This window comes from Cryptotermes secundus, unplaced genomic scaffold, assembly GCF_002891405.2.
Source record: "Cryptotermes secundus unplaced genomic scaffold, Csec_1.0 scaffold407, whole genome shotgun sequence".
Taxonomy (NCBI): Eukaryota; Metazoa; Arthropoda; class Insecta; order Blattodea; family Kalotermitidae; genus Cryptotermes; species Cryptotermes secundus.
In genome coordinates this window covers 1952629-1978261 of record NW_019741981.1, presented here as the reverse complement: position 1 = coordinate 1978261, position 25633 = coordinate 1952629, and the positions used below count along the sequence as shown (strand labels likewise).

The 25633-nt window shown below is 36.8% G+C and overlaps 2 protein-coding genes and 1 long non-coding RNA gene across 7 annotated transcripts; 1 reads left to right on the top strand and 2 right to left on the bottom strand.

Annotated features, from left to right (window-relative positions):
* Nucleotides 1–193: 193 nt before the first annotated feature.
* On the bottom strand, nt 194–7909 carry LOC111872925. 5 transcript variants are annotated; one of them, XM_023867215.2, is made up of 5 exons: nt 7126–7908; nt 5446–6432; nt 3161–3327; nt 2374–2426; nt 194–444 (listed from the first exon to the last, which is right to left on the bottom strand). In XM_023867215.2, exons 1-5 carry the CDS (start codon nt 7520–7522, stop codon nt 345–347), a joined length of 1704 nt encoding a protein of 567 aa, XP_023722983.1. In that variant the 5' UTR covers nt 7523–7908; the 3' UTR covers nt 194–344. The 5 variants fall into 5 exon arrangements, 3 of the variants coding, with proteins under 3 accessions (XP_023722983.1, XP_023722985.1, XP_023722984.1); XM_023867217.2 differs by having other exon boundaries at nt 7412–7908; XR_002844318.2 differs by having other exon boundaries at nt 352–782; nt 2295–2426; nt 7126–7907.
* Nucleotides 7910–8067: 158 nt separating this feature from the next.
* On the top strand, nt 8068–16721 carry LOC111872926 (calreticulin). The gene is made up of 7 exons (XM_023867218.2): nt 8068–8266; nt 8436–8540; nt 10273–10628; nt 10988–11296; nt 12757–12951; nt 14910–15071; nt 15626–16721. Exons 1-7 carry the CDS (start codon nt 8182–8184, stop codon nt 15650–15652), a joined length of 1239 nt encoding a protein of 412 aa, XP_023722986.1. The 5' UTR covers nt 8068–8181; the 3' UTR covers nt 15653–16721.
* On the bottom strand, nt 16437–20459 carry LOC117282976. Its single transcript, XR_004513958.1, has 2 exons — nt 19578–20459; nt 16437–18812 (listed from the first exon to the last, which is right to left on the bottom strand). It is a non-coding gene; the product is annotated as an uncharacterized LOC117282976 (long non-coding RNA).
* Nucleotides 20460–25633: the final 5174 nt, after the last annotated feature.

The window sequence follows — 25633 nt, the reverse complement described above, 5'->3', positions numbered from 1 at the left end:
ATAAATCTTGAAAAGTTTTAATATATAAACTTTATTATTATACATGACATATATACATTTTAATCATTTTATAAAGGAGACATGATGGCATACAGTGCAATGGTTTGATGTAAATAAAACCACACCTGAAGATGGCACATTAGGGCCGAAACATGTAGTGAAGAGAAAGGTGAAATTGTGTGCACTGTAAGACGGTTGGTACAATTACACATCATAGTCTATATCCATCTTCATGGTTGAAGCTATGAGGGTGTTCATTTATTTCAAACAGTCCCTTGATGATGTGGGGATGGTAGGTCCAGATGTTGGCCATGACCTCTATTCTGTTGAAGTCGTTGATGCGTTTAGTCTCTGGAGAGTGCTGAGCTATTGCTGATTGCTTGTTCTCCAATCTGGTGTCTCAATGGCAGCTGTACCATAATCAAACTGCTGAACTTGCCCATGCTGACAAACACAATGGGTGCTAAAACTTTTTAATACCTCTTCTCATAGCCATGTGATTGCTAAAACAGTTTCATCACCTCCTCTCCTAACAAGAGCTAAATTTTTTTTTTGCCGATTTTCAAAATCTTTGAGTCACTAAAATGCTTTCAATCACCTTGTTTTCTGACCATCTGATCTCTAAAAGTTTATAACACTAACTCTTTTCTTGAACATTTTTCATCTTTACTGGATAGTACTCTGCTCCTTATTTTGTCCAATTACGCCTCCACCTTCCCCTCACTGGTCACTGTCAGATCTCTATAGGGGTTTCAGAAACTCTCCCTCCAAAGGCATTCACCCTGAATATGACAAATGCAACGTTTGCCGAAATGGAAAACTTTCAGCAGGTTATGTGGCTTGTTCCCAACATCCAAAACTATACACATATTCTAGTAGACACAAAAAAGAGGGAGAAAAGACACCAAAAGTACTCATAAACTGCACTGCAATTAGAATAATAATAAGAAGAGTCACTGAAACTTGGTATCTATGTTTTACCTGTGTTTCTTTTAAAGTAAACTGCACTGAAATAATGAAACTGATTATCTATTTTGATAATCTTATGAATATATGATCCCACTGAGTAAAGTAAAAAGTAAAGCTATCCCTGTAACAGGCCTTGAAGGCCCATAGGGTTGTGAGCCGTTGAGGGTCCCACATTATCTAGACAATCGGCTCAAAGATGGCGGTAAGGTTGTCAGCCTTAGGCACTGGCCACGCTTTACTCCCCAGGAAAATTATTTAATTAATTCCTGGTACTCATTTCTGTTAGAGGCTGAGTCGATCCCACGGCCACAGTGCAGCTGGAAGGAAGAGGTCAATTGAAAATATCCAATGACCTCATCAGGACTTGAACCCACGACTTTCTGGCTTGTAGCATAGTGCCTCAACCAACTATGCTACCATGTGCCCCCAATCCCACTGAGTGATGTTCTATTATTTCCCACCATGTTGCTGCATAGTGATTGGTTCAGGCATTAAATGGATATCAAGTATATATGAGACAAATTCCATCTTAAGTGCAACAATTTAATTGTAGTTGTTGAACTACAATTAAATTGTTGCACTTAAGACAGAATTTGTCTCATATATATTGTGTGAGTGTAACAGGATGCTTAAATATAATATTGTGGATATCAAGTAACGAGACAGAGGTGGACATGGTTGATTTTAAGTAATGACAAATTGTTATGGCTGCCAAGCAGCATATGAAAACCTAAGGAAGGACACTCATAAATGAAAGGATTTTATATTATAGCTACCCTGATTTAGCCAGTGCAAAACTAACATCAACAAACAGACTGTAAAATCAAATATTACTGAGAAGAGTACAGACACAAATGCAGTACTGCAGTCAATATTATAACATGTATTCAAAGATGTCACACCCTGAAAACTTATTACATTACTGTGAGGAACCACAGGTACAATTTACCTAGTGAACTCTCAAGTAAGTTACATTATCAGACACTGTTACTTTCAATTTAATTGCAATATCTGCCAACTCTCAAGGTTTCCTATAATCCGTGATTACTGTTAATTGAAATCGTGTAGCATGGAACTATACAAATAAATGAAAGAATTTATTTTGAAAGTTAAGTTTAGCATATGAAGGGTTAGACAGAAAAATACTACCATATTAGGTTGAATGCAGCACTAGTAAGTTATATGGAGTGTTTTAAAAATATAGAAATGCTAAAATTATAGAGAGGGGAGCTACAGGAACATTTAAAAATTATGTAAAATGAAAGAGGCCTCCCAGAAATTAAAAAAGAAGAACAGAATTAAAGGACTAATTATTAAATACATACTAAAATGCTCTGCTTCACAAATCAGATGAAACTGTAAGAACTGTCTATCTTTTTTGTGTGTGTTTGAAAGAATACCTACTGATTCAGCTCTTCTCTCAATCTGTGCCTGTATTTGAAATGATTATGGATGAACTGAAAAAGATTAACAAGTTCATTAAATCAAAATAATACAAATAAAGGAACATATATACATATATCTATGTGAATACTATTAATTTACATTTCCTAGTAAACTGCAGCTTCCTTTACATTACAAGAAGATAATCATACCTTTTACTAAGAAGAGGGGCATAAGGAGACATAATGAATCAACCTTCTTTGGCAACATATTCCAGCTATCCAGTGATGTTAAGTACTGTGGACTAAACTTATACAAGGGTCTTCTCTGGAAGTAGCAGCTGGATAAGGTAATGAACTTCTGGATCTGTTAAGGCATGTTTGCGAGAATTTAGTGAATTTGGCGAAAGGAGCTGTATTGGTTATATGCTTTTAATGAAAGACCCACAACTACCTTTGTGTCAGTGTGTGGAAGCCTAGGGTGAAATTTAACATATGCAAGGTGAATTTAGCAAACTACAAAGATCTGCCTGCTTGGGTATTAATGGAGCAATGATGATGGCTCCTATAGCAGCAATTGAGGTCCTCCTTGGATTACTCCCACTGCATTTGTAGCAGGAAGCAGAGGCTAGAGCTGGAATCTATAGACTGTCATGCAGTGAACAATGGAAACAGAAATCAGAAGGATAAGGGCAAGCATACGTGTCTCAGGGCATGAAAGCAGTTACCATCACAGCATACTGCTACATATTTACAGTAATTTTTCATATTCTGCTTATGACAACAACATTTAGTTGATAACAGCTTACCTGTTTAGTGTCCTCTAAAGTAACAGGCTTGTAATTAGCCGACATATTTTCAACTGAAGTACAATATGCTTGATACATTCTTTGCTGACTATTTATAAAGTGTTTTGTTAATTCAATCTGGTGCTTTATAATCTCACTGAATGCCAAATCAACTGGAGTTCCTTTTCCTGCAACAAAGAACTCATATAATTAGCTGATATACTCTCTACTGAAGTACAATATTCTTGATGTATTCTTTATTAACTAATTGTAAAATAATTTGTTAATCGACTTTGTTTGCTTGTCCAACACACAACCTGTTGCTGCACTGACTAAGATATCCTGGGTTCATATTCATAAAATGTTTTCTTAATTTAATCTGGAACCTTTTTTCTATGCATTGTCAAATAGTATGGAGTGACTACACACAGGACTTTGGATTTGATTGGATTTATTGATCACTTTAACATAAAACCCATAATTCCATTTAATTATAGCGCCATCGCTAATTTCCACACACTTAACAAATCACTAGTACACACACTAAGTACTTACCTGGTAATGGCTTCTAACAATGGCTATTCCTATGCTTTTGTGCTCAAGTCCTCTCTAAAGAGCGGCTCCCTTCCAATGGAACTATTCTTGCTTCAATTTCCCTCATTATTACTCCTTATTACCACTTCAGGTATATACAATGATTCATACGAACTGCTATGCTGCATTCTAAACTTTCTTGCCACTCAAGACGTTTAAGTCCAAAGGTATATTTGTTAAAAAACCAAATTCTTATTAAAATAATTTAACAACGATGTGTTTGAGTCTCCTTCTATATTACTCCTTCTTGTGTTCTCTTTTGTCATCATGGCAGCGATGTTTACATTTTCCGGAATTTTTTGTCTTCATATTGTCATGTGTAAACAACGTGTGACAAAAACAATGGCTTCTAGATTGGATGACTGAACGATCAGATTTATTAGCACTTTGGTTACAAGTTCTCTTAATCACATTCAATTATAACTCTATTGCTATGGAAAACACTGTCTCTATTGTTGATGACATCACCGCTTTCATAGCACTCTCTGATACATGGAAATGTTTACCAAGCCAGTACCTAGAGGCAGGTTGCATAACTCCACTGTTCCGCCTCTGCTCGGCAATATATATATATATATATATATATATATATTCTTGTCCATGCTGATGATATGAATTTATTGGGGGGACATCATAAATTCAATTAAAAAATACAGAAGTTCTAATGGATGCTAGTTAAGTAGGTTGTTCTAGAAGCAAACTCAGAGAAAAATAAGTACATTTTGATTTCTCATCACCAGAATGCAGACCACGATCACAACATACAGACAAACAACAGATACTTCAAACACGCGGCAAAGTTGGGATATTTGGGAATGACACTAACAAATCTAAATTGGATTCATGAAGAAATGAAAGAGCAGGTCAAATTCAGTGAATATTTTCTACCATTCGTTCAAAACCTTTAGATTTCCCTTCTGCTATCTAAATCATAAAGATTGAAATAAACAGAGCAGTAATTTGTTTGAGTGTGGAACTTGAATTATGACATTAAAGGAAGAACACAGTCTCAGGGTAGGAGCCAGAAGAGTTCCCTTATTACACAATTAGGCTACCAGCTGGGCAACTGAGGAACTATGGTTTGATTGCTTGTAGGGACATGGGATTTCTCTCTTCTCCATAATGTCAAGAGCAGCTCTAGGGCCCATCTGATCATCTGATCACCTACACAATGAGTACCTGGGATTGGTTCACCAGGGGTAAGAATGGTGGAGCTACAATTCCACTCCTCCATATGTCTTCATGGCATAATAACTAATCATGGCCACGGATAACTTCAATTTAACATTTGCATAGTCAGAGGGTGTTTGAGAACAGGTGCCAAGGAGGACATTTGGACCTATGAAGCAAGAGGTAATAGGAGGCTGGAGAAAAGGTGTATAATGAGAACTTTCATTATTTGTACTCACCACTGTGTACTATTAGGATGATCAAAGAGATCACTAAGAAGATCTAGGCATAGATAAGAGGATAATATTAAAATGGATCTTAAAAAATAGGATGGAGAATAAGGAATGGTTTAATCTGACACAGGATACACACCAGTTCGTGGCTCTTGTGAAGATAATAAAGAACATTTGGGTTCCATAAAATGCTGGGAATTTGTTTAGTAACTGGGCAGCTATTAGCTTCTCAACGACTTAATTCTGTAGTATTATTTCTGTGCTATTTTTGTCTCCTGTTCAAACAATGGGTAAAGAAATTTAACTAACCTGGAAATTCCATTGTTCTCGAGTAGTACCTATACACTGGGATAATCTCCTGAAGACTTCGTGATTCTCCAGTATTTGAGTGCATTACTGGCTGACTGGAAGATGAATGTTCAGTCTCAATTGTTGCATGTGATATAGGATGATAAATCATGTCAGATTCGGTCTGAACTCCAATGCTGCAGTATTCTCTATTTTTCAAAGGTTTCATGTCAGTTTTATTAGAATTAGACCTAAGGAACCTAAATTCTTGAGAATCCAAAGGATTGCTTGTTTCTTCTGTTAAAGGGCAACCACTTCCATGTACTGTTGATGGAATGTTATCTCTGGACTCTGATTTGACTGAAGAAGAATGGGCAATATCATTATCACTAGCTTCTTCTTTATATTTGATAGACATCAGCAGTAAAGACAAAGACCTATCGCTTATATCACATTGCCCACTTGACACATTTTGTTCCTTTGAGAAAATATGTTTTTCTACATCTTGATTTGCAGAATGATCAGAAAGTTGGTTCATTATTCGTTCATATGATGAATTTGTTCTGAATGATGAATCATTGATGCTGGTGCTATTGTCCTCTGTTAAGGAACCAATGCTCTCTGCTTCAATTTCTTCTTCAATGACTTCACTAATTTCATCTTCTGATTCTAATACAGAGTTTTGTTTGCCTTCTGAATGTATGACTTTTCTTGTATCATTAATAATGCTACCTTCTTTTGCTGACATTACCTCTTTTTCTCTCAAATCTTTTATACCACTTTGAATATCTGAATTTGTTTCATCTACCAAGTTTTGCACTTCTTGTGCAGCAATAAGGTCTTCAAAAGTAAGAATTTTATAAGGCATTTGTTTGAAAAGCCGGTGACTTCCTACTGATGAAACATTTGAATCACTCAGTTCTGACACATCTGAATTATCTTGGCCTGTTTCTGGTTCAGTTTCCTTCTTAGCTTTAGCAAGCTCTGTGTGACTGTTGATGTTCTTATCTGAAATAGGGACATTACTTGATAACAAATCTTGATCTGCATGTTCTTTTAAAAGGACACTCATGCCCATCTGAGGATTAAGCACCAATTCAGAACTTGTAAATATATTCCCTACTGAATTACTACAGTAACTGACCAATCTGTCCTCACTTTCAGCCAGTTTAAAGCAAAGTTTTTCAAGAATAGAGTTATCAGCTAAACTATTGTTCAGCTTATCACGAATTTCCAATTTTGACTCCTTTGTATTGAATTGATATCTTGTTTCTCCACATGCAGGCGTTTTTGAAGATGATTTGTTTCTAACTTGATTCCTTTCCCTTTGGAAATGCTCAACAGAACTCAGGATATGGTTTACTTCCTTTAAAGAGTTCACACAGACTTGGATTAGTTTAACCTTTCTTTTAACTGAACTTCTAATTTGGAAGTAGTGTTATCTGAAAATACTAAACAATCAGAATATTGGACACTGGATTCAAGAGAAATATTTTCATTTCTGGTAAAGAATATGCAGGGAGTGATCTACTTCTTGTTGAATAAAACCATTCCTTCAGTTTAGGTGTGCTTCTACAAGGCTAGAACTATTTATTTTGGTCAACGGATTCCCCAGCTTATCAAATGATTCTTTGTTTGATATATCTTTACCAGAATTCAGAGGAATAATATTTGGAGATGATGAAAAACTAAGGTCCTTACCTGAGTATTTTATACTGGAATTCACGTTAGATGATGAAGATTTGTTATTTGTATGAAAGGCAGGCAATAAAACGTCAGTTCGAATTGGAATTATGTTCTGTTCTTTTACAGGTTTTCGACAATATTTCTCATCAAATCGTTTGAGTGTTTGAAGAACATTATTAACATCACAATTTTTAAGCTCAGAACATGATTTCCCTAATCTCGATGGTTTCGTATTGTCTACAATTTTCGAGAGGAATTCCTTTTGTGGTTTAACACCTTTATTTGTTTCACTAATGCTTACTTTCATCATAGTCTGTACTTTGGATATACTGTAACTGGACGGTGTTGACCGTGTTGATAGACTTTCTGAATCAGATAATGCTTGGAGAAGCGAACTGCGTTGTGGCCACATTTTATTATTAGAGAAAATTCCAGGCGATTTTAAACATGCTGTTAAACTACATAACTAGACTACACTAAAAGAAACTCTAATTTCAAACTTTCAGTGAAAATGCTACACTAACTAACTACAAGCCGCCACCATATTTATCAACAAATATTTCATTGCCATGGAAACTCATCGATCAGATCTATAGGTTCGGCAACTATAAAGTTCTGAACGCGCGTTTATACTCTGTCTGAAAGATAACTGAGGATTCGTCATACCCTGAGTAGGACTATTTATGAAATATAAGATCTACTTATTCATCACGATCCCCGATATTGGATAATGTTCTCCATCGTGTATTAGAACTAGAATACAGACATATTCTAAGCGTATTAATTATCTACGGTCCTGATTGATGATGACGCACCATCAAAGATGTTGCGGACAGAGATTACAGATCAGAGAGGCTATAGAGTCTGGTCCTTCCTTTCGAGCGAGTTTATTATCTGTCCTGAGCGTGGTTGGCATTGATTGGCTGAAATGAATGAACCAATAGCAGTATTCCATCTGTCTGTCTACTGCGTTGCATCGGAACTCTTGGTTGTGCCCGTTGTGCCGGTGTTACTTCGTCAGGTTTTGTGTGTGAGTGTGGCCGGTTGTGTGAGTTTCTGTTCCACAACAAAATGCTGTATTTCCTAAGTCTGTGTGCCTTTATGGCATACTCTGTAGTAAATGCAGAAGTTTATTTTGAAGAGAAATTCCTGGACGGTAGGCATTTCCAGTTGTATTATTCATGTATGACATTTAGCCGCATCCTGGATAGGGCAGTCCACGTATATATTTGGTACTAGACTGTGTTCATAAGTATTATCTAAGAGTCATTATTACCACTATTTATACGTACAAATTAAATAAACACGAATTGTAAACATTTCAGATTCCTGGGAGAATAATTGGGTGTATTCTGAGCATCCAGGGAAGGAATTTGGCAAATTCGTTCGGTCTAATGGAAAATTCTTTAACGATGCTGAAAACGACAAAGGTGCGTATTTAGGAAATGATACGTATTTAGCTATAAAACATGTATACAGACATTTATTTATATAAGACATTCAACATCTGCATGTACATTTTTGGTTGGAGTATGATACTGGCCTCAGCACCCATCAAATAGCACAGCTGCGTGTATACTAATTTTGTCTAGATTTGAAAGACTCTTTGGTACTTCATTGTGTGGCCTGAAGATGCATATTTTGTGCCCTGCCACTAAAACTTTTGAAGCAGACATTCATCGAGAGCCCATAGCTTCATCGGCATTATTTAGCCAGAAAGTCTGTACCGCCCCCCCCCCCACTTATATTATGTTAACAGTTTTTGTATAAATGTTATATTTAGGCAGTTAAGCTTATGAAACCTGATGGAAAATATTCGGACTCAGTATGTGAAAACTAAAATACTATACATATTGGAAAGATAACCCATGGCAATTACAAGATTAACTAAAAATTGGTTTGGGACTGCCATCAATACATCCTGACCAAACATAACAGAGTTAAGCCAGTGTGGGTGCCAGGTCACAAGGGTATTGTTGGTAACAAAACTGCAGACCAACTGACAAAATGTCTGCTTATAAAAATGAGATTGACAGCCAAATTTGTGAAAGGTGCTAAAAAAACATGAATCAGCCATACACATCCTATGCGAATGTGAGACAATAGCTTATTTAAGATTTTGTCACCTGGGCCATTATTTTTTGGAACCAGACAACTATCATGATACCCCTGTAAGTAAAATCCTACGCTTCATTCGAAATGTAGGATAGGTGAGGGGGTAAAATTGAGGAGTATGTACAATAGATCATTTAAGGTCATGGTGCAAGAGCCAGCAGTTAGGCCCATCTCTAATGTTTGTTTGTGTAAGTAATAGTAGGCGAATGTTTCATCACTGGTTGTAATATTCTTTTAAGAAGTGTTCATCATTTTCAGCATAATCAAGGAAGTGTGAAGCCACAGAATATCATTGTCCTTTCTGCTCCTAAGCAGTTGTATAAGGATTGTGTAGCAGCTGAAAGACAACTAGAAAGCCTCTTGTTTTCAACATATCCTTTAAAGTGTAGGAAGCATCCAAACACTTTGGCTAATTATTGCATTTCTAAGTGCTGTTTGCATCGGTTGATAAATTTGTTACCATCTTTCCAGTCTTCCCATTAAAAAATATTGCAGATCATTGTTCTGTGACATTATTAATCCTGTGTGACTAATACACAGAATTTAAATGCTAACCGCAAACAATAAGATAGTTAAATGGCTGTAATCACACTTGGACTTGCATTATCATATCAGGATATGTTCATTATGGCCACATATCTGTGCAGTGCAATTTACCTGACAAATGAATTCAGTTTCATTACTTTTGATCACATCTCACATAGTAGTCCAACGACAAAATGCAATATAGGTGCTGAAATGAGTGTGATGGGATTCTAATGAAGTTATTACTTTTTAGACCACCAGCAGCTTGTATCACCACAGCCTTACTAAACTGGAAGAGCATCTAGGTGGTTTCACCTAATCTACTTGGTAATTTGCAGGAAGAACAGAGTTGATTACGCTGTGTATTTATTGTTATGGCTTTGTGTTTGGACACAAAGCCATAACAGTAGGTATTAAGATAAATTAAAGATTTCAGTATTTCTGTATGAGAGCTTATTGCACAGTATACACGGTGTTTAGACAAGTGGTTACATATGGATAAACAAGTTTTCTTCTTTTCAGGTATACAGACATCACAAGATGCTAGATTTTATGCATTGTCCACCAAATTCAAACCATTTAGCAATAAGGATAAACCTTTAGTTATTCAGTTCTCAGTGAAACATGAACAGAATATTGATTGTGGAGGTGGATATGCAAAAATCTTTGACTGCAAGTTGGATCCAAAAGACATGCATGGAGAAACGCCATATGAAATTATGTTTGGGCCCGACATTTGTGGGCCAGGAACAAAGAAAGTTCATGTCATATTTAGTTACAAGGGCAAGAATCTCCTTATTAACAAGGATATTCGCTGCAAGGATGATGTTTATACACATCTGTATACGCTGATTGTTAAGCCAGACAATACGTATGAGGTAAGATTCTATCATTTGATTTAGATGCATAAACCCCTGAAAGAGAGAATTACACATTGTTGAAGTTTAAATATTCTTGTAAACTAATAAAGTCATTATTTACCTGAATATTATAAAACTTCTTGAATTTCAGATGCCTTCACCCAAAATTAGCTGAAGTGTTTGAAATAGTCATTTTATGTGGTCACCCCAGTTCCACTTCAGTGTTGTTTTTAAGAAGCTAATATTTTATTCTCTTAGTGCATATTACAATATCGGGTTCAGTATACAAACTGTACCACCCTTCCATTCAGCAAGTTTTACATTTCAAGCAAGTGTTATAACAGTTTCTCACAGTGGTGTGATTTGTCATGATTTAGGTTCTGATTGACAACGAGAAGGTAGAATCCGGGGATTTGGAAGCTGACTGGAACTTTCTTCCCTCCAAGAAAATAAAAGATCCTGAAGCTAAGAAACCCAGTGACTGGGATGACAAGGCGACTATTGATGATCCAGATGACAAGAAGCCAGAAGACTGGGATAAGCCAGAGCATATTCCCGATCCTGATGCCAGTAAGCCTGAGGACTGGGATGATGAAATGGATGGTGAATGGGAGCCGCCTATGATCGATAACCCAGAATACAAGGGAGAATGGAAACCAAAACAGATTGACAACCCCAATTACAAGGTACTGGCATATTATTAAAAATACTGACTGCACTCTTAGCTGTAAACATACAGACTGCATATAATATGGCAAAATGTTGCAATGCATACTTATTACATCAGAGCATAATCAAGGAAGCACATAAAATTGAAATAGTGTTAGAAACACATATTGAGGAGAGTTAAAGTTGTGTATACTGCTCCGAATAAAAGAAAACTGCAGATGTATAACGTACGAAAGCAGATAATAATCCCATGAATAATCAGGAATATATTATAATTGTCATTTGGCAGTTCTCTGTGTTAATTTCACTTTCTTCTGCCCTGAAAGCTATGAAAATTTCCTGCCTTCATACTCGAAAGCATTTTTATTTTCTTTCCCATCTCATAGTGCCATTGTTAGTAATACTGTATATGTGGGGCCAGTGTTCTCATCACATATCTCCTCCACTTTGTATCTTATTTGTATTTTTTTTTTATTTTAAGTAAAAGTAAAATTTTCCCTGTGCATAATTATTTAAATATCCTGTGATGAGGTATGGGGGGAGTGGATATATAGCTCAGCATATAGAAGTAAACAGAGTGAGTGGACAGTTTTGCACCATGGGTGCTCTATCTTCAGGGAAGGATCTCCTTATATATATTGAATATTAGGCTGGGTGGGCCTCAGAGATGGTCTGGATGCTATAAAGATATGAATATCTGTCCCTGCCAGGAATTGAATCCCAATTCTGTGGTTCTAGAGTGCCTAGCATAGTTACTGTACTGACTGTGCTGCCTCTCCTCAATAGGGTAAGCCCAGAAGTAGTCTGGCACAATAGGATGGGGAGATGGTTAATATTGTTGCTGCTTCTGCTGTTTCAGTCATGCATAGTATTCAGTGTTAAGTGTTGAGCAGTAAATAGCAATATTCTGTGATGTGGAAACCTGTTGTGTTCAAGTTGTTGATTTTGTTACATTGGTAGTTACAACTGTTATTCTTGTGTGTTGAACTGAAATTTCCAGTAACCCGAGTTCATTGATGATTGATTGTTGCGTGTTTATATGGGGAAAATAAGTGATTAACATGAAGAAAGCAGTCTCCTGTGATGTGGCACCATGTAGATATGGTGTTAACTGACATTTTGGAGGAACGTATCACCTCCATCTTCAGGGTAGAAGGAAAAATAAGAACCAGTACAAGCAGACTGCTTGTACTGGTTCTCACAGTCTCTTCACTTGTGGATTTCTTATTTTTCCTTCTACCCTGAAGATGGAGGCGATACGTTCCTCCGAAACGTTGGTTAACACCATATCTACACGGTGCCACATCCCAGAAGACTGCTTTCTTCATAGTCACCGCCGTGAAAACCTCAAATCTTACAAAGTGATTAACATGTTTGCAAAATTTAAATTTTTTTAAAGTGCCAGTATTTGGTAGACAGTTCTTACACACATCATTTGTTTATGCTACAAATGTAATATGTTCATTGGTTGTTGCAGGGTCCATGGATCCATCCTGAAATTGACAATCCAGAATACTCACCAGATCCTCAGTTGTATAAGCGGGATGAAATCTGTGGTATTGGCTTTGATTTGTGGCAGGTGAAATCAGGAACAATCTTTGATAATGTGCTTATAACAGATGACCCTGAATATGCCAAGAAAGTTGGAGAGGATGTCTGGAAGCCTACCTTTGTAAGTATCCCATAGCGCACCAATAAAAATACACTGGTATACATTTGTAACTGGCCAGAGCTGGCAGGTAACTCGGTATGGCCTGGAGGGAATCCTCTTAGAAAATATGGAACCTGCACTCTGAATTCTCACTTCATTCTCTCTACATACTACTGCACATTGAGAAAGAAGCCTTCCTAGTCAGTATAGAAAATTGATGGTTAAAGATTTCAGATACATAATGCTGTGACACAATCATAAATTTAACTAACCTCCATTGTGATGATAACCTGCACGGGGGAAGACAATGGGTAGAACTGCCAGTGGTGAGTGAGGGAACCACCACATTGCAGGTGAACATGTGCAGCACACATTTGTTTTTGAACAAGTCTGTAACAGTGGAAAATTTTCTTTGAAATTTTTGTTGGTGGCATGAAAATTGAGGATGCCTGGATACCAGACAACCAGGAATTTTACAGTATATAAATGGGTATATGATTGGATCACGGTACGGTATATGTAAATGGTATAACAGAATCTGTAATCGTGTATCTTATACTTCTTTGATACAGTAAGCAACAGAACTGAAATGCAGCCACACATTCACAACCACCACATACAAGACACAGCATTTCTCCCAGATACAAGGAACATGAGATGAAAATGCAATCACATACCCATAAGCCAACAAAGCACTTACTACATCTATACAAGACAAGAATGAATTCTCAAAGAAATACATCGGCAGAAGAGACATATCTACACAGAACTACCACTCCCAAACACAACATAAGAAAACCTTTTATATATGTTTAATTTAATGTTTGTATATAATGGCATTACATATTCTGGCATATAGACCCATTGCTGGGTAGAGACCTCGAAACAGAGGAGTACAGCCGTTGCTGTGCAGTAGGCAGATAAGCACCTGTTTCTAAACGATGGCTCAGTAAACATTCTTGTGGAAATGATATCCAGCCTATGCTAGACTGCTGTCTATGACAATAGGATTGTTGGAGGCAGTGTTTCCTAAGGGTTCGCCCTGGGATTATATAACAAGGACACCTGCCAAGCTTTAATCAGTTGTAATCTGTTAGTTGAGTGAAGTGGTGTGAAGTAGCAGGTGGGTGAGAGAGAATTGGGTGGGTGTGAAATGGCCACCAACCTGGGACCGAGTTAGTTGAATTGTCAGTTGATGAGTTCTGCACTGGCAGCTGTAACAAGAGGACCTGAGTGCAGGAAACTGAAGAATCTCCACTGGTAGAAGCCGTTGGCAGGGAATGTCTAGTGGAGACTGCAACAGACTGAGGACACTTAACTAGTCTGTGTGGGTTAGTGATCTGTAAAGTGTAGTTCTGAATGGCGTATACGTGTGGTCAATAAACCCTTCCACCAATACACCCCATCAGTAGTCGCACATAAATACATGACAGTATTACTAAAAAAACAGTATTCCAATAAGTAAACACTGGCTAATGTAACGAATAGTAGCAGAGAGATACAGGTAAATGTAACAAGTCAGGCACCTGATGATGCCTCAGTGGGCTGAAGCATGTAATAACTGATGAATGTAAGGTGTATCTATATTTTCTGTTGTGACAGAATAACATGGAGGAATTTCACACACACAATATGATACTGAGATATAATATTTCTCCTATACAACTGCCTGTGCCCTTGGATTAAATTATTTATGAAAGTGATAAGATCTATTTTGAAGTCTTCACCAAATATTCCTATGTACATTTCGTCAATATACATTTTTCATTTTTTGTACCAGTATATGAACTTTGTTTTGTTTAATTGAAGCAAGCAAAATACAGGTTTCATTTCTGTACCGATTTTGCGTACAAGAATTTTTGGTCACTTATCAAACAGTATCATTGCTGTTTTAGCCCAGGAACTTAAACAGAGTCAAATAGTTATACAGTGATTTAATATATGATTCATTATTGTAAAAATTTAATTTGTGCTGGAAGGAGGGGGAGAAGAAGGTGAAAGAAGCTCAGGATGAGGAGGAAAGGAAGAAGCGTGAGGAAGAAGCGAAATCAATTAAAGAAAATGAAGAAGAAGATGATGAAGACGACGACGATGATGACGATGATGATTCAACAGATGCAGGGGATGTAGAACCTGGAGAGGTATGAACTTGTTTGAAAAGACAGTTGTTNGGGGTGGGGATTAACTGCAGCTGTAAAATAATGTCTGATAAATATTTTCATCTCAGTTCTTCATATTCATCATTAATGATGACAGGTTTCTTGAATACTGTTTAAATGAGTTAAGGAAAATAGCTTACCAAAAGAAATGATAAATAAGATTTGGACACAAACGTGCGTACACAGATGTGTCAGATTATTTTAATCTGTATAATTGACATGTATATTGTGATTCAAATCAAACAAAGTAGTGTACTAGGAAACTGCCTTTCTTTACTCAAGACTTACATTACAGGACAGTGTTATATTATGCATGGGAATTTCATTTATTCTGTGTCTGGTCAAATTGTTCTTCAGTATTTGTGGATTACGTCAATATTGAAACCTTAGATACAAAAGCAGCGAGTAATTTGCTTCTGTGGTTTTAATGAAGTCAGATACAATACCGATGATGGAAAGTAATTTATATAAAGCTTATTATAATGGCAGTGATTCATTCATATAAATTATTTTTACTCTAATTTCTTTTGTTTCAGGAACATGATGACCACGATGAATTGTAAAGCAATTTAAAAAAATGTACAGAGACTATAAAAGATTTTTAACCAGCGGCTTTCATTTGTGACGATGAAAATGTCGTAATCCTGACTGATGAGTTTTTTAAGCGAAACTGAGATTGTGCAGTATATGTGTAATGTAACTTGACTGATTGCAAATACTGAGTATTCCAAGTCTTTGGAGCGTAAGAAAACATTAATTACTCTGTATAAAATAGTGAGAATCAAATATGCAAATTTTAGAGTTTACCTGTGCAAGTCTTCTGTGGTTGGTACTTTGTAGTGGGTAATGTGCATTTTCATAAACTTTTAATTTTGAAGATAATAGAAGAACTGTGCGCAACATTTGATCACCTACAAAATAATTGAATACCAAGTCACATGAAAGTTTTTGTTAATTCACAATTTACCTTTGCTTCACTTGTTAAATTTTTCATTGGCTTGTGCACAGAGGTGTATAATCATTTGGCACAAAGTGTTTGTGCATTTATTTTTTCCTATTGCTTCTTTGTACAGATGTGAAGCTGGAAAGTAACATGTGAATTTCAGCAATATGAAAATGGTTGAACTTTAATTTACTTAAATACATTTTCTATCTTATTAACTTCCTAGCGTTTTTAGTTAAGAAGTGTGTTGTAATAAATCTTGGAGAACTTTGCTCTATACATGTTTTGCAGTGTTATGAAAATCCATATAACTGTGAACTCTTTTTCAGTGTTTCAGAATCTTTTATCTTCTTATCCATACGTTTTGATATAATAATTCTGAAATTGTTAATTTTGCAGTTCCATTTAGGTGAATTTCCCATCATATGGGAAGTTTGTGATGTTTGTATTTTGTAGCTGTTCTTAAACAAATTTCGATTATTGCCCACATAATGTACAGTGAGATTAATTTGTCAATATGAAGTCAGCCACACAGATCTTCCACTGCTTAAGTGTGGTAAACTTTGATATGGTACAATTTATGTAACCTTTCCTAAAATGAATATTGACAGACTTGACACAAAAACACTTTTTTTTAACTTACTCTGTAATATGCAGTACAGATAAAGAACATAGGCTGAGCTTCTAAACAAACAATTGCAAATAATTATTTTGTTGTTGTTGAAATGGATTTACTTCCATACTTGTGAAAAAACAATAAAGGAGGTGGATGATTCAAAATCTTTTTCTTTTATATGTCTTTGCATCACAAGTCATTTGACTGAATGTGAAATCTAGCATGGACAACTAGAACTACATGTAAAAAGGGGTTGGGAAAATCTTCACTACATGAAGAGAAAGCTATAAAATGCTCAAATTGAGACTTGTGTGAAAGTGTGTAGAAGGCAGCCTTTGCATTGGCTTAACCAGCATTAGGCTTGTAATATGGGACTGGGAAATCTGTAGAAATTTTTAGGAAAATTACACACATTGCTGCATAATTTTTTTTGGGGGGGGGATGGGTTATGGGGAAAAAAAAGTTAAACTGTGTATATTCTAACCAGCATAATTCCTTAAAAATTTGAATGGGAAGAGATTTATGAGAGAATGATCTAAGAGGTGCTCTGTTTAAATCTATCCTGACAGCTTTTTCATGGATTTCCTCAGTCCCCGGAAGCATGTGCTTGGGTAGTCCTCACTTAGGTCACTGCTGCTTTTGTGCAAATTCTTGCCATTTCCTCATTGACCAGTCATCCTACCATTCAACACTACATAGTCTAAGGCATTCAATGCATCATGAAGTAAAACAAGGGGGGGGGGGTAGATGACTGGGGCTTTATAATGTATGCATGCCCTGAGACGAAAAGGAAAATAGGAAGATCTAGGAATAAGCAAGAAGACCAACATAACCCGTGACTTGAATTAAAGTATCCAGTTCTTGTGGAAGAATTTGGAAGATTTTCAATCCATTGCTCAGCTGATTTTATAGGCTATTATTAATCTGTATGCTGGCTGTTTTCACATGTTCCTCACAAAAAAGAAACTAAACCCACACATGCCATATGTGGAGGCCATTCCTGTTCATTGACATTTGTTTAATCTAAACCTTCAGATACAATTCTCACATAATTTTGGTAAGAAATGAGTCCCCCTTTTGCTAAAATGACTTCCTGGACATGTGGCATCTACTGTTGTGCCACTAAAATTTCTTCTTCTATCTTACCGCAGCCACCAATCTGTTGTGCCCTGATAGGGGTCAGTGACTGTACTCGCACCCTATCAGACGTTCGTAGATAATTCTTAACCTGTGTGGCGAAAAACATGCTGCACTAGGGGGATCCACAAATAACTCGAGTTCTCAAAACAACAACAAAAGTAATATATAATAAAACAAACCACTAGTACATCAAACAACCTATCAACTCATACACAACCTTCGACTATACCCATTTTACACTTCCTATAATTTAACTGTCCATAATATGCTAAACCTAAATGACACAAACCAACACTTTGTATTTCTTTCTCAAAACAAAATTTATATCTTAACATTAAATGATGGCTTATGGCCAGACTTCAGAACAAATGTCAAATAATTTTCTGTCTACAATATTTCAAAGTAAATAATGTAATCAATGTCTCCAATGGGACTGCAATGAAACCTCCCACTGGTTCTGATAATACAAGTCTTTGTCATAAGAACCTATAATTTCAAATAATTTCTCTCTACAGTTCACTTGTACTAGTTTTTTTGTGACTACTCACAGATTTGTAATTTTAAAACTCTAGTTTAAATCTGCATGATTTTTAACCCACTTCCAAGGACTAGCTTATACATCACTGGCTGTCCCTGAATTATTCTCAACATCTGATGGTCCAAAATTCTCTGGCGTGTGAACACAAAAGTTGTTGAAGTAACACCCACTATAAACAGTAACCTTTCAAACAGCCAGAAATTGCGTTCTTCCAACCATGTCACTTTATCGCATCTTCTACTTACAACTTCCCCAGACAACTTGCAGGATAAGGTTTCTTTGAAATGTGTAGGAACACACACACCAACACCTTACTTGTAATTTCAAACTCGGTGCAAGGATGACATGCTTCTACTATTTCAGAATCTTCATACAGCCAGCAATTATTCTCATTACGTGAATTCTTGACCACTACTGCTAGATGGTTTCTGCCATTACCCGAAGTCCAGTTACTTTCCACAAAAAGAACCAGCAAAGTCAGTCTTCCTAGAAATGTGATAGCCAAGATCATATGCCTTTTCATACAAGATTCTATCATTTTATATGTAACAATTGCATAAATGTTGACGAACAAAACATTCAAATGCACGAGCACTTTCCTATTTCTTTAAATCACCAAACTCACATGATTAGCATTATCTAAAACCTCAAACCAACATGCCAGTAGAAATACAAATGGTTAGCATCCAAACTTAATTACTACACCAGATACTGGTATCTAAACCATCATGGTTACACTCCAAGGTTTATACACTAAAATAGTTTAACCAATTTTATCCTAAGAACCCATTAACCAACCAAAATCATTGAACCAGAATCATATATTGACAACCATCAGTGATCCAAACACAGGCAAGTACTCACACTCACAAAAGAGGAAGACATCTGACTTCATCGCGTCTCTTTCCTACCATGTGACTGTTCTGAGCGACTCTTAAAATCAGAGTGTTTGCGGCTCTTCCCGTCTGAGCCCCTCAAAATTCAACATCACGAAAAGCTGCTCATGCTAAACCCCTTAGGTTGGCAACTGTACGGTGGCAAGACTTGCCTCGTGTCGTCACTTAATTTGTCAGCAATTTCTATAGACTGTACAACTGACACCGGATGATTAAAGAATGTACAGCATCTCAACTCTGGCTTCCGGCGGGTTTCCAACTTGTGGTTCACCCAACGTATTTAAATTTATAAAACTTATAATTATTTTCTAATTAATAAAACATAAATTTGACCCCTTGTTAAGACAAAGCATACCCGTTAATAACCTGGGGCACAACACTACTCAACCAGTTTACAGCCTGCTGAAGATGCTCTGCTCTCACTGGTTCATCACTGCTTTGTGTGACAACACTTGCTCTGTAACCTTAAACAAAAAATGTGATTCATCACCAAAAGCCACCTTCTACTAGTCATCAGTTGTTCACAATCTATACTTATTTGCCCATGCCAACAGTTTCTGCTTCATAGTATGTGTCAAAACAATTGCTTTGATTGGATTTCTTGCCTTCCACCCAACTTCAAGAAGCCTACACCATACACTTGAAGCATCAGTGTCAATCCCTGAAAGCAATAAATCTCTGAAGGTCCTAATTTTTCATTGTTGGATGTAACCTACTGTTTTTCAATAGAAGCTGTTCAGTACGAGGAGTGGTTTTCGTTTTCTTCCGCATTTTCCTTTTCTGTGTGGAGAAAGTGATCCAGAATGCTTGTATGCACAACAATTTCTTGACACACTCATTTTCCCGCACCAACAACAGAGGAAATGCTTGACAGTCATTGACGTGTGTTCATTAAGAGAAATAATTTTTGCCCATTTCTTTGGAGTAATGTCCATTTTCACACACGCAAAAACAAAATTATCCCAGGGTTCAAAATCAGAACACACTTGTGAAAGACACAAGCTGTCAACTGATGAAGTGGCAACCTTTCCCATGAGAACCCATTCCTATTAGTCAAGGTCACACTTTCACAGGAACCTGAAGTAAACAACCCAGTTTTGACTATCTGCAACCAACAGAACTTGAATTTTACTTCAATAAATCCTTGTCTCAATTAATTTGCACACTGCTTGGTAGCAGTAGTTGGTTGAGGCACTATGCTACAAGCTGGAAGGTAAAGGTTCAAGTCCTGATGAGGTGGATTTTTCAATTGACCTACTCCTTCTAGCAGCACTATGGCCCTGGGGTTGACTCAGCGTCTAACAGAAATAAGTACTAGGAATCTTCCTGGGCCATAAATGATGGCCAGCACATAAGGCTGAAAACCTTACTGCCACTTCAAAGAAAAAGCTATCCCTGTAACAGGCTGTGAAGGCCCATAGGGTTGTGAGATGTCGAGATTCCCACATTTTTTCTAGACATTCGGCTCACAGATCGCAGTGAGGTTGTCAGCCTTATGCACCAGCCACCTTTTACTCCCCAGGATGATTCCTGGTACTCATTTCTGTTAGAGGCTGAGTTGACCCCCAGGGTCATAGTATGGCTGGAAGGATTAAGTAAACTGAAAAAAAAATCCACCTCATCAGGACTTTAACCTGCGACCTTCCTGCTTGTAGCATATTGCCCCTCCTTACCGCCATCTGTGAGCCAACTGTCTAGAGAAAATGTGGGAGCCTTGATGTCTCGCAACCCAATGGGCTTTCATGGCCTGTTACAGGGACAGCTTAACCTCTTTACCTCTATCTATGGATCTACACCTCTTGTGGGCGTTTGCCGCCTTTTTTTTCACCTTCTTAATCTAGATACAGTCAGTAGGGCTCCCTGCATGGGGGATCAGCACATCATAAGTTTATTACCTACACACACAACAACAAAACACAGACATCCATACCTTGAGTGGGATTCGAACCCACTGATTCCAGTGTCTGAATGGACAAAGACTGACTTAGACCACATGGCTGCCAATGTGATAAGAAAATCCCATAACCACCAACTTTAAGTTCAGTCACCAGTCTCATAGTAAAAGGAGATTTAAATCTGACCAAGAAAGTTTAATAAGGGAAGGGGAACTTGCAATATAATTGACTTACAATTTTCAGAAGGGCCACTGATGGCCAGTGTTTCATAATTGCAAAAGTAAAGCACACATTTAATATGTTGGGACTTAATATATCTAAAATGAATATGAAAGTTAAAAGAATACACTAATATCTTAAAACATGTTTGTTGTTTAAAAAAAAATGGACATCAATACTGTTTGAGAAGGCTCAGATACAAATACATGTACTTCAGCAAGAGTCTTGCATTATATATCATTCCACATTTTGTTAAGAGAAATTCTGATTATACTGGCCAGTCTGTTAGATTTATATGATTGCTGTCAAAACAAAACAGTAGTCAGAACATCAATATTACATGTAGCAGTAGCAGTCATTTGTCAGAATAATTGGACTTCTATGATAGGCTGTCACTTTTAGTCATTAAAGGTTACTCTAGCAATATACAAGATTTTATTCTTAACATATTTTATTTAATACAAACCACTAGATACACGGTCAAAATGATCACAACACCAATACAATAAACTGTTCTAAAAATGTGTGCATGGTATTGATCATGTCATTAAAGCATTCAACTTGCTTCTGCAGTGGACTGATAGATTATTAAAATGCAGTGTTACAAGTTCTGACAAATTATTAACAAACCAGTTCCTGTATGGCATGTAATGCTTGTAATTTGTGCCATCTGAAAAGCAGTTGCAAGTTCTACATTATTTTTAACAGTATGTGATGGTTATATGCATGATGAACCAGAAGGAATGGTGTAGAAACTTGTCATATATTCTGAAATACTGGGCTGGCATTCCCCATTAAAAAATTCTATCAAACTGTTGATCTTGGCTGGAATTTCCAAAAATATCTGCAGAACAGAAGTCAAACAGTTCAGTACATGTTTAAAAAAATTTAAATTTCCTCTACCCCTCTGTAATCTTATTTTTCCTGACATTGTTCCATGGACAGATTAAAAGACACTGTGCACTTTTCATCTTTCTTGGATATCATTATGTAGCCTGATTGATCCTACCAATCATAAAATAATTACTCAAGTTTTAATTGCACACAACCTAGATGCAGCCTAATGCAAAATGAAATACAGAATGAGTGGCAACATTGTGCAGAGACTGGAAAATAAATATCTAATGCACTAGACACCAAATGGAGGTGGGGACGGTTTAGAAAGAACTGATGAAATGGTGGGAAAACTTGCAAGAAGTGTAAGATTTTCTACACTGACAGTATTAGTTCTGTATATTTTGGTATCCTGTTGCAATGATTAGTTAATTTTATTATTGTCTTTTTGCAACTTCCATTTAAAATTGGTGGTTGTATGATTGTTATTTACTGTCATGTTAGATGCACTTATTTGTTCCCAGTGTGTTTTGGCATTGCACAGCCATCACAAAGTATATTATTTGATGTAAGTTGTTTCACTGCATTTTGTTCATATTCAGTCTTCATCTATCAACCATCAACACCTTATGAAACAAAAAATATATACAGCTGTGGCACTAAACTTCGCCGAAAAGCAGCGGTCACTCAATGGGTATAGTTCGCTTGCAAATTATTTTTTTTGTTACCAGGACAATGCCAAATACAACAGTACAACAAAATTTAAACCTCCAAGAAGTAACACTTTAATTTTAACTACTACTGGCAGTCTTCAAATTGATTCAAGCATTTACTATTCATTTACACATTTCCTTATTATACATTTATTCTGGGACACAGGAACAGAATACATGTGTGAAGCCTCATCCTATAAACTTCCTATTTTCCTGCTACTAAAACGCAGGTTAGATTCAAGTTTTGACTTCATTATTTTAGTCTGTTAACCTTCATGAATAACCCATGCATTCTCTGCCCCCATCACCACAATTTGGGTATCACATCTCTTCAAGCCATTTCCATTAAATCGCAACATCCAAATCAGTGTACTGTTTAAAAAGAGAGCATGTTACTGCATTTTAATAAACTGAAGAGTCCAATGCAGAATCCAAAATCATTTTGTGTCGCTTACTGTGCAAACTAATGCTAAATGTTAGACGTAAATATAAAGCATGCAAGATACATGGGGTAAGAATGTTCTGTGGACACCATAAATTTTTTTTTAGAACTACATATGAAATATGTCTCCATTTAGTGCTTTCCAATTACAGCTGCATAACAGTACTTGAATACAAAGGAAATACTGCCATAAATAATTCTTTAATTTCATAATTGCTGATTACTTTCATCAGTCAATTTAAATGCATGACCTTAAACCTAATACAGCCAAAATACAAGAAAAAATCGAATAGGCTCCAGTGATATTTGGAGGTCATTAATAAGCCCTTTATAAATCATTACACCCTCTACACAGTATAGCAAAACAACTCTTGATAAAAGAAATTTTGATTGCAACACAAGTTTTGGGGTCCCTAGCACATATATTTTCATTTCTACAGCTGCACCAAGGCAAGAGTGTTAAGTGTTAAGTGCACGTCACATTCAGTTGAACGTTTCATGCACCAATCAGTGCTTGGGGTATCATTTCACAATTGCCAATAATGTTATTTTTATGTCTTTGATATGTCTGTCATATAATCAGAATCACTTAATGACTGTAACAACAGAATCTTTCTTGCTGACCCTTAGTTACTGTGAGAGTTTATTTTTCCCTTATAAAATTATTTTTTTAACTTAAATTGCAGGGTTCTGGTCAGACTAACTTCATGGAGCTGAGCCCTTCTCGAGAAGCCGCCAGTTGTGCAGCTACTCAAGAACTTCCCAGCATTTTATTGAACCCGAAGGTTCATTACCATGTTCACGAGAGCCCTACACTGGTCTCTATCCTGAGCCAGAACAATCCAATCCATACCATTCCATCCCATCTCTCTAAGATCCATTCTAATATTGTCCACCCACCTACTCCTTGGTCTTCCCTGTGGTCTCTTTCCTTCTGGCTTTCCCACCAATATCCTATATGCATTCCTCGTCTCTGGCTACATGTCCTGCCCACCTCCTCCTCCTTCACTTGATCACTCTAATTATACTTGGAGAAGAGTACAAGTTTCATAACTCATTATGCAGTTTTCTCCAACCTCCTGTCACGTCATCTCTCTTCGATCCAAATATTTTTCTCAACACCCTGTTCACAAACACCCTCAGTCTATGTCCCTCCCTTAATGTCACAGATCAAGTTTCACTCCCATACAGAACCACAGGCAAAATTATAGTTCCATATATGTTGCCTCCTTGTTTCAAAATTTATATGCACGGTGAATTCACATTTTCTAAGTTCTGACTTTAGGCAATATTTTTATTATTAATTTACTAATAAATTATATATATACGTACTTTTGAGATTTAAGTTTCTCACAGTGGTGATTGTGAAGATGACTGTCTTCTGGGATATAATGCCAAATGGCCCCTGACAAGACCACTGACATTTTGGAAGAATGAACTTCAAAACATTGGAGGCCATCTACCGGTGTACCCCAGAAGACAGTACTCTCTTGGTACATTTATCGGCAAGGTCAGTTTCTATTAACCATTAAATGAAAATGGTGGATTAAAAATATTAATCTGTTGACAGCTCTAGTTTAAAGACACTGCCATTGTTGCTGCTCCCCCAAATATAAAAACAATGTACAAAGATTGTCCACATAGGCATTTTTCAAACTGTTGTACTGGTATCCGTATGGGTATGAATGCAGCTTGTCAGGGGTACCTTAAGTATCCTCACTGAAGATTGTTATTTGTGGGAGTTATTTTTATTTTGAAGTTGCCTCTGTGGTCTAGTGGTCAGAGTTCCTGGCTACACAGCCAGACGTCCCGGGTTCGATTCCTGGCGCTTCCAGATTTTCTGAGAAGTAGTGGGTCTGGAACGTGGTCCACTCAGCTTGATGAGGATAATTGAGGAGCTACTTGAATTGAAAAGTAGCAGCTCCAGTCTAGAAAACTGAGATTAATGGCCATGGGAATCCATTGCGCTGACTAGCCGACACCCTCTATCTGCAAAAGTTGGCACTACCTTCACCAACAAGCGGCAGTTGCTCAGTCAGTATAGTTTACTTGTGGACTAAAAGCCACACAGTTTAGTTCAGTTTTAGTTTTATTTTGGATTGACTGAGATTAACATATACACGTGACAGATATAATGAACATTGTCAATTTTTATCATAAGAGCATTAAAAAATTAAGCTGTGCAGTTTTCAAGTTTCCTTTTTTTGGGAGAGGTATTTATTCAACCCTTGGAAGTGTATAACAGGAACAGGAAATGTGAGAACTGTCAGTCTGTATGGTTTCACTTCTCATTCAAATTCTGCTATAC